Source organism: Rhopalosiphum maidis, chromosome 1, assembly GCF_003676215.2.
Source record: "Rhopalosiphum maidis isolate BTI-1 chromosome 1, ASM367621v3, whole genome shotgun sequence".
Taxonomy (NCBI): domain Eukaryota; kingdom Metazoa; phylum Arthropoda; class Insecta; order Hemiptera; family Aphididae; genus Rhopalosiphum; species Rhopalosiphum maidis.
The window spans coordinates 14556967-14572417 of record NC_040877.1 but is presented as its reverse complement, the minus strand read 5'-3'; the positions used below and the strand labels follow the sequence as shown (position 1 = coordinate 14572417).

At 33.8% G+C, this 15451-nt stretch overlaps 1 protein-coding gene across 10 annotated transcripts in view; it reads right to left on the bottom strand.

The window, feature by feature from the left end:
- The window catches only part of LOC113549443 (polypyrimidine tract-binding protein 2), a 175638-nt gene that overhangs the window by 9028 nt on the left and 151159 nt on the right, over positions 1-15451 (bottom strand). For 8 of the 10 annotated variants that reach the window (XM_026950744.1, XM_026950741.1, XM_026950750.1 and 5 more), the window contains 3 exons: positions 1768-1819; positions 479-537; positions 217-279 (listed from right to left, as the gene is read on the bottom strand). In XM_026950744.1, coding sequence (XP_026806545.1) covers positions 217-279; positions 479-537; positions 1768-1819 — 174 coding nt within the window. The remainder of the gene's footprint in view (positions 1-216; positions 280-478; positions 538-1767; positions 1820-15451) is intronic. The other 2 variants (XM_026950747.1, XM_026950748.1) reach the window with 1 other exon arrangement.

The window sequence follows — 15451 nt, the reverse complement described above, 5'->3', positions numbered from 1 at the left end:
TAGTAATTATATTAAATATCGTCGCCCGGAAACGCTAAAAGTAGTGTGGTCTGGGAGAATATAGTACGGAGGAGTGTATAATAAAATAGCATAGGTACATAATAGTATAAAGTAAAAATACACACACACACACACACACACACACACACACACACACAAACACACATACACGTGCACCCGCTGGTTATAGAAGTACACGTATGATCCTGAACTTACGTTGTTCAAATGCGATAGATCAAACAAATGGCCGGTATGGAACAGATTTTGTCCGTCCAATGACTGTGTCAGACATGGTTTAAAAAAAAGTACCCGGCATACGTTTGTTTTAGTATTGAACGGTTTTTTCAATTTTTTGTTGTTTTCATATTCAATTAGTATTATAACATGGTTTATCAAATTTTGATTATTGTTTAATGATTATATTACACACTCGTACATATTATTGTATTATTTAAACCGACGACCGTCGAACACTTACCAATTTAGCGGATTGTGCAGTAACCACGTCGGGATATTGGATCAGCACTTGGAAAGAATCTGTAAACAAGGACGATAGAAAAATATATTTACAAATCGTTATGCACAGGTTTGCATACACGCAAATACACACACACATATCCTCACATGTGCGTGTGAGAGTTTAATTCCGCGTGATAATAAGCCGCGCACGAAATTAATGGAAAAACTGCGACGGAGACGTTGACAAAAGAGACGCCTGTATTGTTTTGAGTGCAGTATATATATAGTGCACAGGCGGAAAAGTTCGCAAAACGGGAAAATATTATAATGCTAAACGTTTCTTTTTTTCTATGTGCACACAATGAAAAAAATATATAGGTACGAAAAAAATATTTTAAAAACGGTCATTTTTCGTTTTATTTTTTTAAAGAAAATATCCCCCTCTCTAGCGGCGTGATAGCTGGCGGATGAGTAGATCGGCAGGGTTAGGTAATGCGTACATAGCACACAACGTTAATTAATGTACGACGACAACACTGCATATATACACAGTGTATATAATATAATACCCACCCCTGCTACTCCTACTACGCGGAGGGTGAGAACAAAATGAAGATATGATTAATTGTCCGCGGGACCGAACACAAACTTCTTGATATGATGAAACCGTGTTCGCATTATATTGTTTTCTGGAGAAAAGGATTATTCTCAAAGGCACGCACGTTTTCACGAGTCGGCGTTGATAGATCGCCGGGATGAGATAAATAACGCGTGTCCTCGCGGAAGGACTAAAGAGAAAAAGACGTTTTGCAGTACCGAGATCGCCTAGCCTACTGTATATGTGCAACAAGACGATTTTTCATTTTTAATAACGTCTTTTTCTCGATAGATTTCGTATCTATCGTATGTACTTATAAATACCGGAGAAAAACATCATATTACTTTTAAGTAAACGTTCAAAATTGTATTTATTTTTTGTATAAGTAACAAAGTTTTGATTTGAGTTCTTCATTAGCTGCAAGAAGCTAACGTTCTAGTAAAAACACTCTTGTGAACGGGATGAAAAAAATGTCGTTTAGAAACAGTAAAAGAGTATAATCTTACATGCTTATATAGTATAAAATTGTTTAAGTTTTCGCAAAAATAGAGTTGCCGCGTATTACTAATATATCTTCATAATAATAATAATATAAATGCAAATTTTGCGCACAGATGTGTTTGTCCGGTGAACGACATTATTGTTATATATATTAATAATATATTAATATATTTAAGTATATTACGCAGTTATATTAAGAGGGTACTCACTGTTTTTGGTGAACGTGACGATTTTCAGCACTTTGCCGTAACGTGAAAATATCTGCGAAAATAAAAAAACACATTATTTTGTTGTTATTGTAGTATTATGTCGGCGAACTGTATTATAATATGCACGTATATTAGTACCATATGCAGCATTTAGATAATATAAAAAATATGCATTTAAAATTGTTCAATTATATTCAGTCTTCGTGTCGCCGATTCCTTCATACACCAACTGTGTATATTGTACTCGTAATGTTTTCGTTAGGGTAGTATAATATATTTTATAAATTGTTGCACCAACCTGTGCACCACATACCCACGGACGGCCGCAATTATGTGAATTAACGAAAAGACCGGTAAAACAGTTTTTCCTACCTCGACTGCGCTTTGTACAGCGCTATATAATAAAATACAGTAATATATAAATTAATTATATAATTAATTAATTTATGTAGTTACCCACTACGCACGTATAATATAATAGGTATATATGGGTAGTAGTTTTTTTTTTAGTACGGAATGTTTGTAATTTTCATTATTAAGTTAAACGCCGAAAAAAATAAAAGAATTACTCGTGAATATTTTCGCAAACACTTTGCGCATTAGCTTTCTACCCAGGAAACAAAAAAAAAATAATAATAATAACAAACACGTATTTGAACTATTATTTTGCATTCATTATCAATTTTTTTCCAATTCCATTAAACCTGATAATTTGTTGCATTCAAACGCATGCGTCATATGATTATTTTAATATTACCAAAATATTGAGTACAAAGTTTTTTTCTAATAATATACTGTGGAGTACAATGTAGTAAACTTTAATGTTCTTTCTCCGTGATTCAAAACTTTATGATATTAGCAACAATATTATATATTATTGTTCCGGACATTTAACCATATAATTTTTCAACTTGTAACTTAGACGTTATTTTGATATACCTACCTACGTTTTTGTAACAGGAAACTTATTTAATATACACATAAACATATTATTCTTTTCCGAGCAAATGTAATTTGTTTACTGCAGAGAATATACACTTCAGGCGTACATGCGCGTATTCAGCGAACGGTATTATACAAATAAAGTAGGTACCAATACATGTATATTGTATGTACGGAATGATCGATACGCGTTCCGTAACATTTTTGATTTTCAATTTACCGGTATGAATATAAATTACCAATGTTCGAGGTAAAAGAAAAAAACTCAACAACAACAGCAATAATAATCTTGTATAATCAAACGAAATGTACCCACTATAAACATGGTTTTGCGGGTGTATAATACAACCCTTAATACACGATATTAATACATAGGTACCATAAATATATATTATATACAGTTCATCATGACGTACACAATACAATTATTAAACACAATAGTCTACACTGGTTATACATTTAATTTTTTTTTAAAAAATCAAATAACCATTAACTATAGAACTGAGAAGAAAGTTTCGTCCAAAGAATAATAATAAAAAAAACTAAACTAACCGACACTGTACTTTATGGTAATAGGTACTCCTGCTGCACCACACTAATCTACATTTTAACTAACTTTTGTTCAAACATTTACCGTATAAAATAATTTCATAAAATTAATTTTCAGCCTTAAAACTTATCAGAGACGCGTAAAAATTATTAATTTTATTTTCTCAAAAATCGAAAACTTATGAAATGTTCACGTGTGTATAACGATATCGTTATACAGCACTTCGCTGTGAAAAATCGAAAATGCAAACAGGGTAATAACCGTCGAACGGATCGCGTATAACGTTGCCGTTTTGAAGTTTTTTGGTTTGAGGGCTAATAGTACTTCCGAGTTCCGATACAAAGTATAAAACAATTTCACAAAATCTTCTTAAAATAAAATCTTTAAATACTATAAACAAGCAGAATTCGATTTTTTGATATGCGGTGAAGCACTTCAGTTTTATCCGAGAAAGATGAAATCCAACGAACCCATTATAAACTTCGTCAATATTATATATGAGCGGCAAATCGTCAGAATAATCCAAAAACGATGATGGATCGTCATGACCGAAATAAGTCGTACATATTATTATCTACCTATCAGAGATTCTTACTCGTTTGAATAAAGTATATTGTAAATCGAGCATCATCCACGTTTCCCAAACTCCACTCGTCCATTTTCCTACGTCCGAATTTCTCTCGAGTTTGGGTCCAACTCGGGTACAGACAAACGAAAGCTTCCATCCAACGTGAGGAAGGGTCCTCTCTTCTGACATTTTTAATACCGAACAAGGTGTTTGTCAGTGACGGGTGTATAAATATTTAACTATTTACAGACATTATGCACGAATCGCATACAACATAATATTATACATAATTATTACGCGGCAGAGTCTCTCACTGTATACCTGCGTCGCCGATTTATTCTATACGTAACACGGGTTAAGCGTACACGGCGATGTGGCCTTTGAAACCGACGACATATATACGTGTATATATATATGTATATACACATATAATTGTATTTTGCACTGAAATTAACATCGAGGGCCCGTTTAATACGAGCGGGGTCAATCTTCTGGCGCTCGCAAAGCTGAGTGTACACGGGTAGCGCATAATATATCTATGTAGAGGTACCTACGCGTAAGTGTATGTGGTCGGGGACTTGGGTAATTCTAACGCGCTCGCGTATAAAGGGACTCTCTATCGCACACGCAGATATATCGTCTCGTATAAAACGACACTGTGCACGCCAGCTGCCGACCCGAACTATACCAGCACCCCTAACGATACGATACGTACTTACGGACGAGCTATAGGTATATGCTTTCCGTATATACACCATCTCTCACCCCACGACTAAATAACGTTATACATATTATAATATTATTATACATAGACCATACATATACCTACGGGGATACGCGTGTACACACACCAAATAAGTGTGTGTATATATATATGCGAAGACGCGCATCCATTCGAAATTACTCATTACATATTTAGTGAATAAAATATGGTCTCTGTTGAATCATACATAAGGAACCGCGACTGTATATTATTATCGCGTGCGTATGTTGTATATAATCTATACATTATGCACCGGCGGATTACGCGCGTGTATCTGGAATCAAGGGGTGATGGGGCATGACGACCGACCCTCACAATTAGCCCCCGGTTGCTGCGTCGTTACACCGGTAGGTATATATAGGCCAATACATAGTAACTATCACTACGGCTCAACTATATTTCCGAGCAAAAAACAATATTTTTGAAGACCCAATTTCCTTCTGTATGTATGTATACATATATATTATAGGTATATACATATATATACATTATACACATAAGTATAGGTAAAATGGAGACGCTTACTTATTGTGTGTTATTGCAGGTACGGATTGATTGAGCTGCTCGTTCGTTGCAGACGGAAAACGAAAAATTATGCATGATATAATAACATAATATAATATATATATTAAACTAAAGTTTGTTTTTCATTTTCATTCGTGGAAAACTAGTAAATATTATGTGATATAGAAGTGAACGGAAATTATGTGATGATAAATAAATTAAATCGATGTGTTTTTTTTCTCTCTAATATCTAGATGAAATTCCAGGGTCGCAATTTCCTGATATAAATCTCGTATATTAAACACGTCTACGGTATAAAAGCTTTATTATTATTATTAAAAGCTTGGTCATTATATATGTATACAGTGTGCAGGTATAGATGATTGAACAGTTTTTATAATGTATGAAGTATGAGTACTTACTTATAATATTATAGAAAAATATAAAGAAAAAATGCTTAAAGGTTACGCCGATCCATACTTTAATACTATATATTATGTATATTTAACTAAACCGTTGTATTTATTGAAAAGTACTGCTGCAGAAAAATTGTTGCTGTTTTATGTAATCATATATATGGTGTTTAATCAGTAAGGAAACGTACATTCACGGATGTTCCGGGTACGATTCAAAACTTTTTGAATACTTATTACATATGTTACCGATGTGATAACCTAACACGATATATATTAATAAATTATATAGGTACCATAAAACATAAAATCGATGTTCAAAAATTCCATATCCTGGTTTCCTAGATATTATTCTTTATAAAACATTGGGTGAATATTGTTTCAATCTATATTATTTTGTTCACTACTAAATATCCTACAAAACTTCAAAATGTCTGAAAATCCTGTAAATACACCAATATAAATTCTGTATTTTCGTTTGCCGAAGCGGTGAAAATTCGTTTAACGTTACACAAATTAGTTAGATTATTTTGCGCAGTGTGCATACATTCATAATGCATGCACGAAATAATCTCCCACCAGATATATACATATATATAGGAAAATAGGAGTGCGTCTCAACCCTTATGGAATTTAAAAAAAAATGTTTACAGTAAAAATAATTATTTTTCAAAATTATTTGTAATACTCTCCACCTGCAGTTATTAAAATGTACGAAGAACAAACAATTACAGTGGATAATATTATGTACATTCGCGGTGCAGACGTGCAACGTTTGATCGAAACACATGATACACGCGGTATATGTTATATATATGCCACACGGTGTACGACGATGAGACTCGGCGCTTGATACGGGCAGCAATAGATTTCCGGTAAGTCTTATTTATTGTTTTCTTCTATTTTTATTTTTGCGAATCTAATTACGTTTTACAGTCCCCGAATGCCGATCGTTTCCGGGCGCGCTAAAGTTTTAATCTGCCAACTTTCATTCATCAATTATATACACTCCCCGCGAAAACGGCTTCGCGCTGCCTGACTGCCGCTTCGGTTTCCACCACCTTCCCGGACGTCATGGTCTCGGGGTCCCGCGATACCACCACCACTGCAGCACTTCTCCTGCCGACTACGATTCCGGATATCCGTACGCCGCCGCCGCCACCACGGGGCCCTTTGAGGTTATAACGCGGTATCGTAAACTAATCCATTACTGCGAGCGTGGATAATACCCCGCGGACGCCACCGCCGAAGACCCCGAGGGGTAAGCGCCGCAATGGTGTGTATATATTATAAACGTGCGATTTTTCCCGTCGAAAACCGACGTGTTTTTTGGGAGGGGGTCGATGGTGGTGGTTGTTGGGTGTACGGGTAATGGCGGGGTCCGACCGACCTTTTCGAGTACATAGAAATGCATCAAACGGTACGTGCTCAGTCGAAAAACAACTCCGTAGAGAACGCTATATATAATACATGTATACACGCGTAGGTACATTATTATTATCATCGACGATGTATACTGGACGGCGCGGCGGGTACTGTACATGTGTACGCAGCGCCACGCTGTTGCTAAAATATTATACGAACGAGCGGGATGGAGCGGACTTTTCCGCATAACAGATCCGTAAGATGTAACCTCGGTTCCGGTGAGCGTATATATTTATGCGTATAATAAGGTCCCGTCCGTTATTGCCAATGCGGCGCGCCTGTAAAGCTAGCTGCCATACGTAATATTATACATACCTACATAAAATATACATTAATATCTACGATCGGTATGTGCGGCCGCTGTATATAATATAGTAATAAACAATAATATATATGAATAAACATTATAATATTATAATACATGGCCGCTCGATTTTCGATCTCCCGCCAACCGGGAACGACGCTGACTATACATGCGTCGGAGTGCCGAAGTTCATGGATCGGTGAAAGGAGAGTGGCGCAGCATCATTCGGTCCGTAGTACCGAATAGGTATAATAATAATAATAATAATAAATAATATCATGTACAAAAATACATAGGTATAAATTTACCGTCTGCCAACACGGACGATCCGTTTTTATGCCCGCGATCCATTATCGTTTCTACGTCGTCGTCGCACTATATGTACGTATTTATATATATATAAATATAAGGCACGGAGGATTTACTTTAATCATCATAATTATAAACGAATACGTCATTTAAAATGATTTTATTTCAACGCCACGATGCATAATTGATATGTATGATAAAGTACCGTAAAATCGATAATAGCAAGTCGATTATAACTGACATATCGGATCAGTACCCATCACCACAGTATATAGTTGTTGGGCCTATTATAATGGGTGCGACAGAAAAAAAATTAGAATTAATTTGTATTTTACAGATAAATATATAGGTGCGCATACTACTGGAGCACTTGCTGAATATTTTTCTCGATTATTTTTGAGAGTCGTACTCGCGTTTCATGCGAGATTGAAAACGGGGACGCAGCGTTTACGACTACGAGTGATTGCCATTATGTAACTACGTCGCACATTAATCAAGCGCGCTCGTAATAGGCGTACGTGCCACAGCCGTATCGCCGGGACAGGTCGCTCATGACATGACGGGTAAGGGAGAAGGTGCGAGGACACGATGAATTTAAGTAATATACATGTATGATCGTTACTAATCATCGATGTACATTTTTAATATCAAACAAGACGGATTAAAACAAAGCAATGCTTTTAAAATAATCACAAAAACTGCGTAAATGTACCGTCTATGTGTGTGTATATATATATATATAGAGAGAGAGAATATAGAATATACGTATGTATATTCATGTACACACATGAAAATAACAATTACGTTCCAATACAACATGTACATTCACGACGATGCGGGGATAACCACATACACGGAAATTATTTTTTTTTTCGCCCGCAACGTGTACGTATACGACGATATCATTATTTAATGCGGTTTCGATGTGATAAATCATGTCGTTGTTGTTTTTACAATATGATATATTATTATTATTATTATTTTGCGGACAGAGCACACGAAACGCCCGATATGTAACAAGGTAGTAACACCTGACGCACACGTATGATTATGACGCAAAAAGAAAATTCAGAATTAAAAAAAAAAAAGTAAAAATAATTCCGAACACTACGAATAAAACAATATAAGATATTAAGTGTACATAATATATAGAGCGTTTTAATGCGATTAGATTTTATTGTCCCATCGGTAGGTACATTATAAAATTATCGAGTATATGCCATATTTTCGACAGACAGAATTGATCGTTTGAGTATTTTTTTTTTTTAAGCGTGAGCACTGGCAGCAGCCATAATATATAGCAGAGTACAAAATTCTTTTGGTAAAAAACGCGTAGTCTTCGTAGGTAGGTATATACAGGTATATTATATGGATTTGTATTTTCTATATAAAAAAATATAATAATAATAATACCGCCCTCATATACTACATATAGCCAGCGGATTACCCAGAGCCAATATTGCTGATGTACTTTCCTCATCCCTCAACGCGCGGCGGCGGCGGAGACTTTGGGATTTCCCCCTTCGTTCGCACCACCATCCATCCCTTCGAAATTTTATTGAAATATGAATATTGTTCGATGACATAAAGCGACTATATAACATACACATGTACGCGATCGGTTAACGGAGTACACTTTTGTGAGAGATCATGATGACGTCCCACGAGGAAACGATGACGACGATGACGACACGTCATAATGTTCACTGCAGAAGACTTCGTATTATACGCGCATATAATATAATATACAAAACCGACGTGATTTATGGGGCCAATTTGCAAAACGTTTAATTGGGTTTTTTCGGTCTTTTTCACTACACAGGTATACCACAAAAGGATTGTTAAAAACTTTTTTCTGAAAAAAAAAAAACCGACCCCACAGTCGTTATTTTTATTAGCTGTTGTCGTTGTCGCACGAAAAACCACGACCGCCTTCACTAAATACGTTGTCGTATTAAATAATAATATATAGATATATAAAGTCCAAGCGTTTCTATACGAAACGTACGTTAAGTCTTAATTAAATTTTTGCTTTGTACACCGTAATAGAATATATTTTAATTCGATTCCATTCGGAATTTTTTGTTTGTCGAAAACCGCAAATATATAATATATAATTGTGCGTACCTATAAGTTTTTCTTTCTTTTCCACGTGGTGGTGCTCTCGAAATTCTATTATAAATGCTTTATGAAAAAACTTTTCAATTTTACTGACAATATTTACTTAAATTATGACAAAAACCATTCATTAAAAAACGAGCATTACTACGCTCTAACCCAATTATTTTCAAATTTAATAATAACGAGTTTCCACTGCAAAGTATAACTTCTCTTTATGGGATCCGAAGGAAGAAAAAATACATAAACGAAAGCAATTTGTTTTTAATTTTCATGGAATTATCAGTATCAGATTTAAGTGCATAATCTTTTCAAGTAAAAATTAATTGCTCTACTTTTTAACGGATAATAATTGTACAATTAATACAAAATCGATAGTACAAGTATGCAACAATAATATTATTGATAGTATCTTCGCAAAAAGTAAATAAAAAAAATGTATTACAATATTTTATTGTATTCGATATTAATATTTTAAAATCGTGGTGAATTGAGAAATTATAGTTTTGCTACGAGCATTCTTTTACATTGACTTACTTTTTTGAATAAAAAATGTGCAATAGTAGATGAATTAAATATATAATAAACATTTGTGTACAGACAATGAGCCAAAATTAAAACCAAGAAATTACATTATTGTTATTTATTATACAGGGTTATGAATTAATGAATTTAATGCATAATCGAATGTATTTAAAATATAGGAAATTAATAATATTTAAAAATATATATGTGTATGGTATATACAACTTAAAATAAATTAAGTATAAAATAACTAAAACTAAAAATTAAAATATTTTTAGGTGAGTTACTATAAAAATTATTTGTTTGTATTATTTACGAAAAAAAAAATCGACGATAACACCTGTATGTCTATATTTTTACTACTAACATTAAATATTTTAAAATAAGGTACTTGTAATCATTTGAATATATAAAATATAATAAAAATTCGAATGAACAAATAACTGAAAATATAAAACAGCACAAAGGTCATCTCAATTATTTTATCTTAAAGTACGTCACCCGAGCCTTATAAACACAGAAAATTCCATAAAATACAAAATTAAAGTTTTAAAATTAACTACTTTATTACAAGTTATAAACGTTTCAAACTTTGTTCAGCGAGAAATAGCCATACAAATTCATAACCCTCACAATTACGCGACAAAAATAATTTGTAGCAATATACTAAACGGTTCTTAATTATCTGCTGCAAAGAACTAGCTAAGTACGTACTTAGTTATATGTATTTCGCGTTGCATAATATACATAGGTACACTAATAAATAATATGCTAACCAAATAACTTTTTTCGCTATTCATACGAGGACGGGCATGAATATAAATATACAGTATAGTGAAAATATTCGACAACTTTTTTTTTTTCAATATTTTCAAAGCAATTTAATGATTAAATATTTACCCACGCGTTTACCATATAACTTAGTTTAAACCACCACCTTCATCCCCTCTCCACCCCAGCACAAACTCTACGAAGTCGGTAGTGGGGCCTGTTGGTAGTTGGGGCATCAAGTGGTTTTGTATGGGAGCATAATTGCGTATTATGTATACCCATATACTTGTACGTGTATATTGTATACACGTATTGCATAACGCGTGCAAGACGGGTAAAGGGATCCCAGTAGAACTACCTACACGCGATGCGGCGCTCGAACACGTGTCAACACACTCGACACAATAATCATCTAAAAAGTAAAAGTCGAGGAAATAATATAATAATAACGGCAACGAAGGCAGCGGCGACGATCTCAACAACCAAATTCCTTGACAAACGAGGTATTATAATCGCGTCTTTCGCGCAAACGAATCGAAAACATAATATTATATTATATACAAAATATACACGGTATGCGGCCTATATAATATAATAATATATTAAACGTAAACATCGTCACGAACACCGATATATGCGACGAAGACGAGACGCCACTTCATGTATATATAGGTATATGCATACTTGCTACTCAACTTTATGTGTACATATGTGTGTGTGTTCCCAGTGCGCTCGAGCGTTATTGTGGGTGGTTCACAAGACGCCGTGTTTTTTTTTAATTTCAACTCGTTTAATATTCATTTAAAAAGCCCAAAGCGAGCCGAATTTGTTGTTTTAGTTCAATAATTTACAGCGTAATATGCACGAGTGTGTATAATATACACGCTGGGCGATTCACCATGTATAACTTACCCACAATATTTCCTTTAATTATGCACATTTACTTAGATCCTGATTTTTGGAATTTTTTAGTACACTTAAAACACTATATTTTCAATTTCTTTGATTTGTCATACTATTAGAGTTCGACTGAACGAGTGTACATCACAAGTATAATTATCTTTTTTTTAAATTAACTTCCTTCTTCTTTTTAATGTAAATTGTTTATCAATGAAATTTGAATTATACACAAATCGAAATTTAAACGAATGTTTTCTGAGTTTATAAATTGTATGGATTAAAATATATTAAAAGATAAATTATGGCATTATGATACTATTTATGTATAAACCTACAATGGTTTTAAAATTATAATAAATAATATAATTATACACAAATTTGTAAAATTGTTCGAGAAGGAGTTGATACTAGATTAAATAAAACATAAATTTTATATTTTATAAAAATTCTTTTTAGTACATTAAGTGTAATATCTCGAAAAATAAAACTTGTTTGATTTTAGATTTAAATGCATAAATATTTTCAAAAAATTTAAATGCTAAACAATTTTCAAGAAAAAAGCAGTTCTCATTTGAAAAAATTAATTTGTATTGCTACTTTATATTATATTATTCTTAAATGTATAAAAAAAAGTTCTCAAGTACCTATACAGTTTACATAGTACCTAGAATTAAAAGTTCCTAAAATAGGAATTCGAATAAATGCATTAGTAAACAATCAAAGGTAGGTTGAAATTTGTGTATGTTTGCTGGATCACCCCATATAGAGACAGTATATTATTATAACAATATATACTTTCATCACGTCTCTTCTCGCTTTTATTTTACACTATGTCCCACATACTTAAGCACAAATAAATTTAAGGAATGTAATTTTACAACAAATCGACGTATTATTTAAAATATATTTACTAAAAATCAAAATCAGATATCGTAAAAATAAAAATAAAATTAAACATCGGACGCATCATATCAAAGCATTTTTTTAAATGTTTTTAAATCATGTTGATGTAAGATGTGTTATAGACTTGTAGTGGAGAGTTAGTGTCTTAGTGGGAATAAAGTGTAAAAAATAAGAACGCAGCGTTGTACTTATTAAGCGAGTATATATTATCACACACATATTAGGAAAAAACGATTATATATTGTATATTTGTATGATTAATTTAATTTTTTGTTTTGTAAAACGTTGGCCTCGACCGTTGCCCTCTCCGCATGTTGATGGTATTCGAAACGATTTGGTAGCATACTTACACTGTTTTTGAGCAACAAAAATATTGAACCGTAGAGATAAAAAATAAAATTCCGAATAATTGATATTATATAATACTATGTACTGTGATATAGATAAACGTACCTACCTATATCATTATATTGTACGATTATTGTGTGGCATTACTCATTATAGAAGTGCGGCGTCGGCGGCGACGTTTGAAGGCCGAAAATAATAACAAAAAATAAAAATAATAACGAGACTATATATATATATATATACGAGTATTAGCTGGTATATACGAGTGAGTGCGGTGGAGGGTTAATGACGACGATGTTTTATAATATACGGTTTTTGGGGCGACGACGCCGTCGTCGAAGGGTGGTAAAATCATTGGCGGTGGCAGTGGAGGTATATGTGTATATATATATATATAGTGGCGTGGAGGCGATGCGAGTGAAATCTTGACACTAAATGAATATTAATAATGCCTTGTGGGAAACGCGAGCCCTGTACGAGCGGCGGCGGCGGCGACGGATTAATGGTCGTTTTCCAAACACAACGGTCCATATATATACACACACATTTATAATATATATATACACAATATACATATATATCTACGCGGGCTATATACACTTATATATACAGTGCAGCGTCTCTTTTGTCGGCGGCGCCGTCCTCGTTTTCAAAACACGGAATCCGGTTTTAATTAATATTCGTTTTATACGGCCCACGGATTTTTGCGTTAAAACCACCACCGCCGCCGCAACACCATCCCCGCCCGTTCTCGGGACGACCCAAAGTATAAAGGATTAACCGACACCTTTGTGCGCGCGTGTGCACATCAAACTTAATTTTTCACACGTCATATTATAAATATATATATATATGGTAAATTTAAATATTTTTACGGTGTATACGCATAATACGCGCAATACGACAGCGAGGGTGGAGAACTTTTTTGAACGGGTGGATGGTTGAGTATGCGGTGGGGAAGTTGACGACTTTTACTTCGATTATACACAATATAATATGATATAATGACGTGCATTGCACCGTGCGATCACATATTATTATAATTTATGTAATATATATATTATTGCAGCTAATACTGCGCACGCGTAAGCCGCGTGATGATATAGAAGAGAGGTCATTTCCGCCACTACCTCTCCGCAACCGCGATCGTTCGACCGGACACTATAGTTTCACCCTTTCAGACAATCGGGTGGTAGTTGTGATTTGGAAGAGGGGAGGGGGTGATAATCGCTGACCGAGGGGTCGTATGCTGATCCGTCAATGTTCGATAACTGGTGCGAGATACGCACGTTTGACGTTTCGGGATCCCGTCGGAAAATTGAATTCCATTATAATATTATTCTGGACGGCACATAACTGATTTAGTGTACGCCAACTACGATTTCATTTCGTTGAAAATATTGCCGTCAATACAGCAGCAGTCATTAACCGGGCTTATAACCATGTATGTATATGCAGTACGTATTCGGCAGAGATTTCGAATGCTTTAATTATAATTATGATCGGCAATTTTCCTTCATAAATGACGCGTCCGTGGTTGTTGATTAATCGGGTAAATTAAAAACGTTGATGCACACACAGCTGTATTATATTAAATCAACAAATTATATGCGAAATGACGATGAAAAGTACGATTTATTAATATATTGAATTACCTACGCGTTATATGCGGCGTGGAAGTACATATTAATAATAATAATATAGGTACCTGTACTAGTAAATGGTTTTTTTTATTATTAACGTAAAATTCTATCGTACCGTAAAATAAACTAAATATTTTATTTACAGCAATGCAAATACCTATACATGAATAACTGGTCGTTAAATCATAATTATATTATATTTGCAGGTTTTTAATGCTCAAGCCTAAGCTATATATTAAACGTACATAGCGAATATATTATGATAAAATATATAATGAAAATCTATAGGTGAATTAAAATAGGGTAACAAATAATTAGGTGGTACATGAAAGCAGACAAGCAGTACTGGAAGGTGTTATGGAGACTTATGCAGTCGAATCGTGCGTATGTGCAGAGCTTATTCCGTGTATATCTCTACAAAAACACTAAAACATTCGAAATGGAAGCAAATTTGAATGCATAAACATAATAAAATTAATAAAATATAGGGACACTAAATATTTTTATATCTATATAGTATATTTTATATAGTAGTGTACTCGCTGCAAACGAATCGAGTTCAGTCATGCATTTGTTTTCGTTGATAAGTTTCATCTGTCGCTTTTCGTATTTTCAAAACACATTGTGTTGTGTGTACAATCATTTCGAAGTTGAATAATAATAATTTGTAAAGTTATGGCAGGTATTGTAGAATTCAT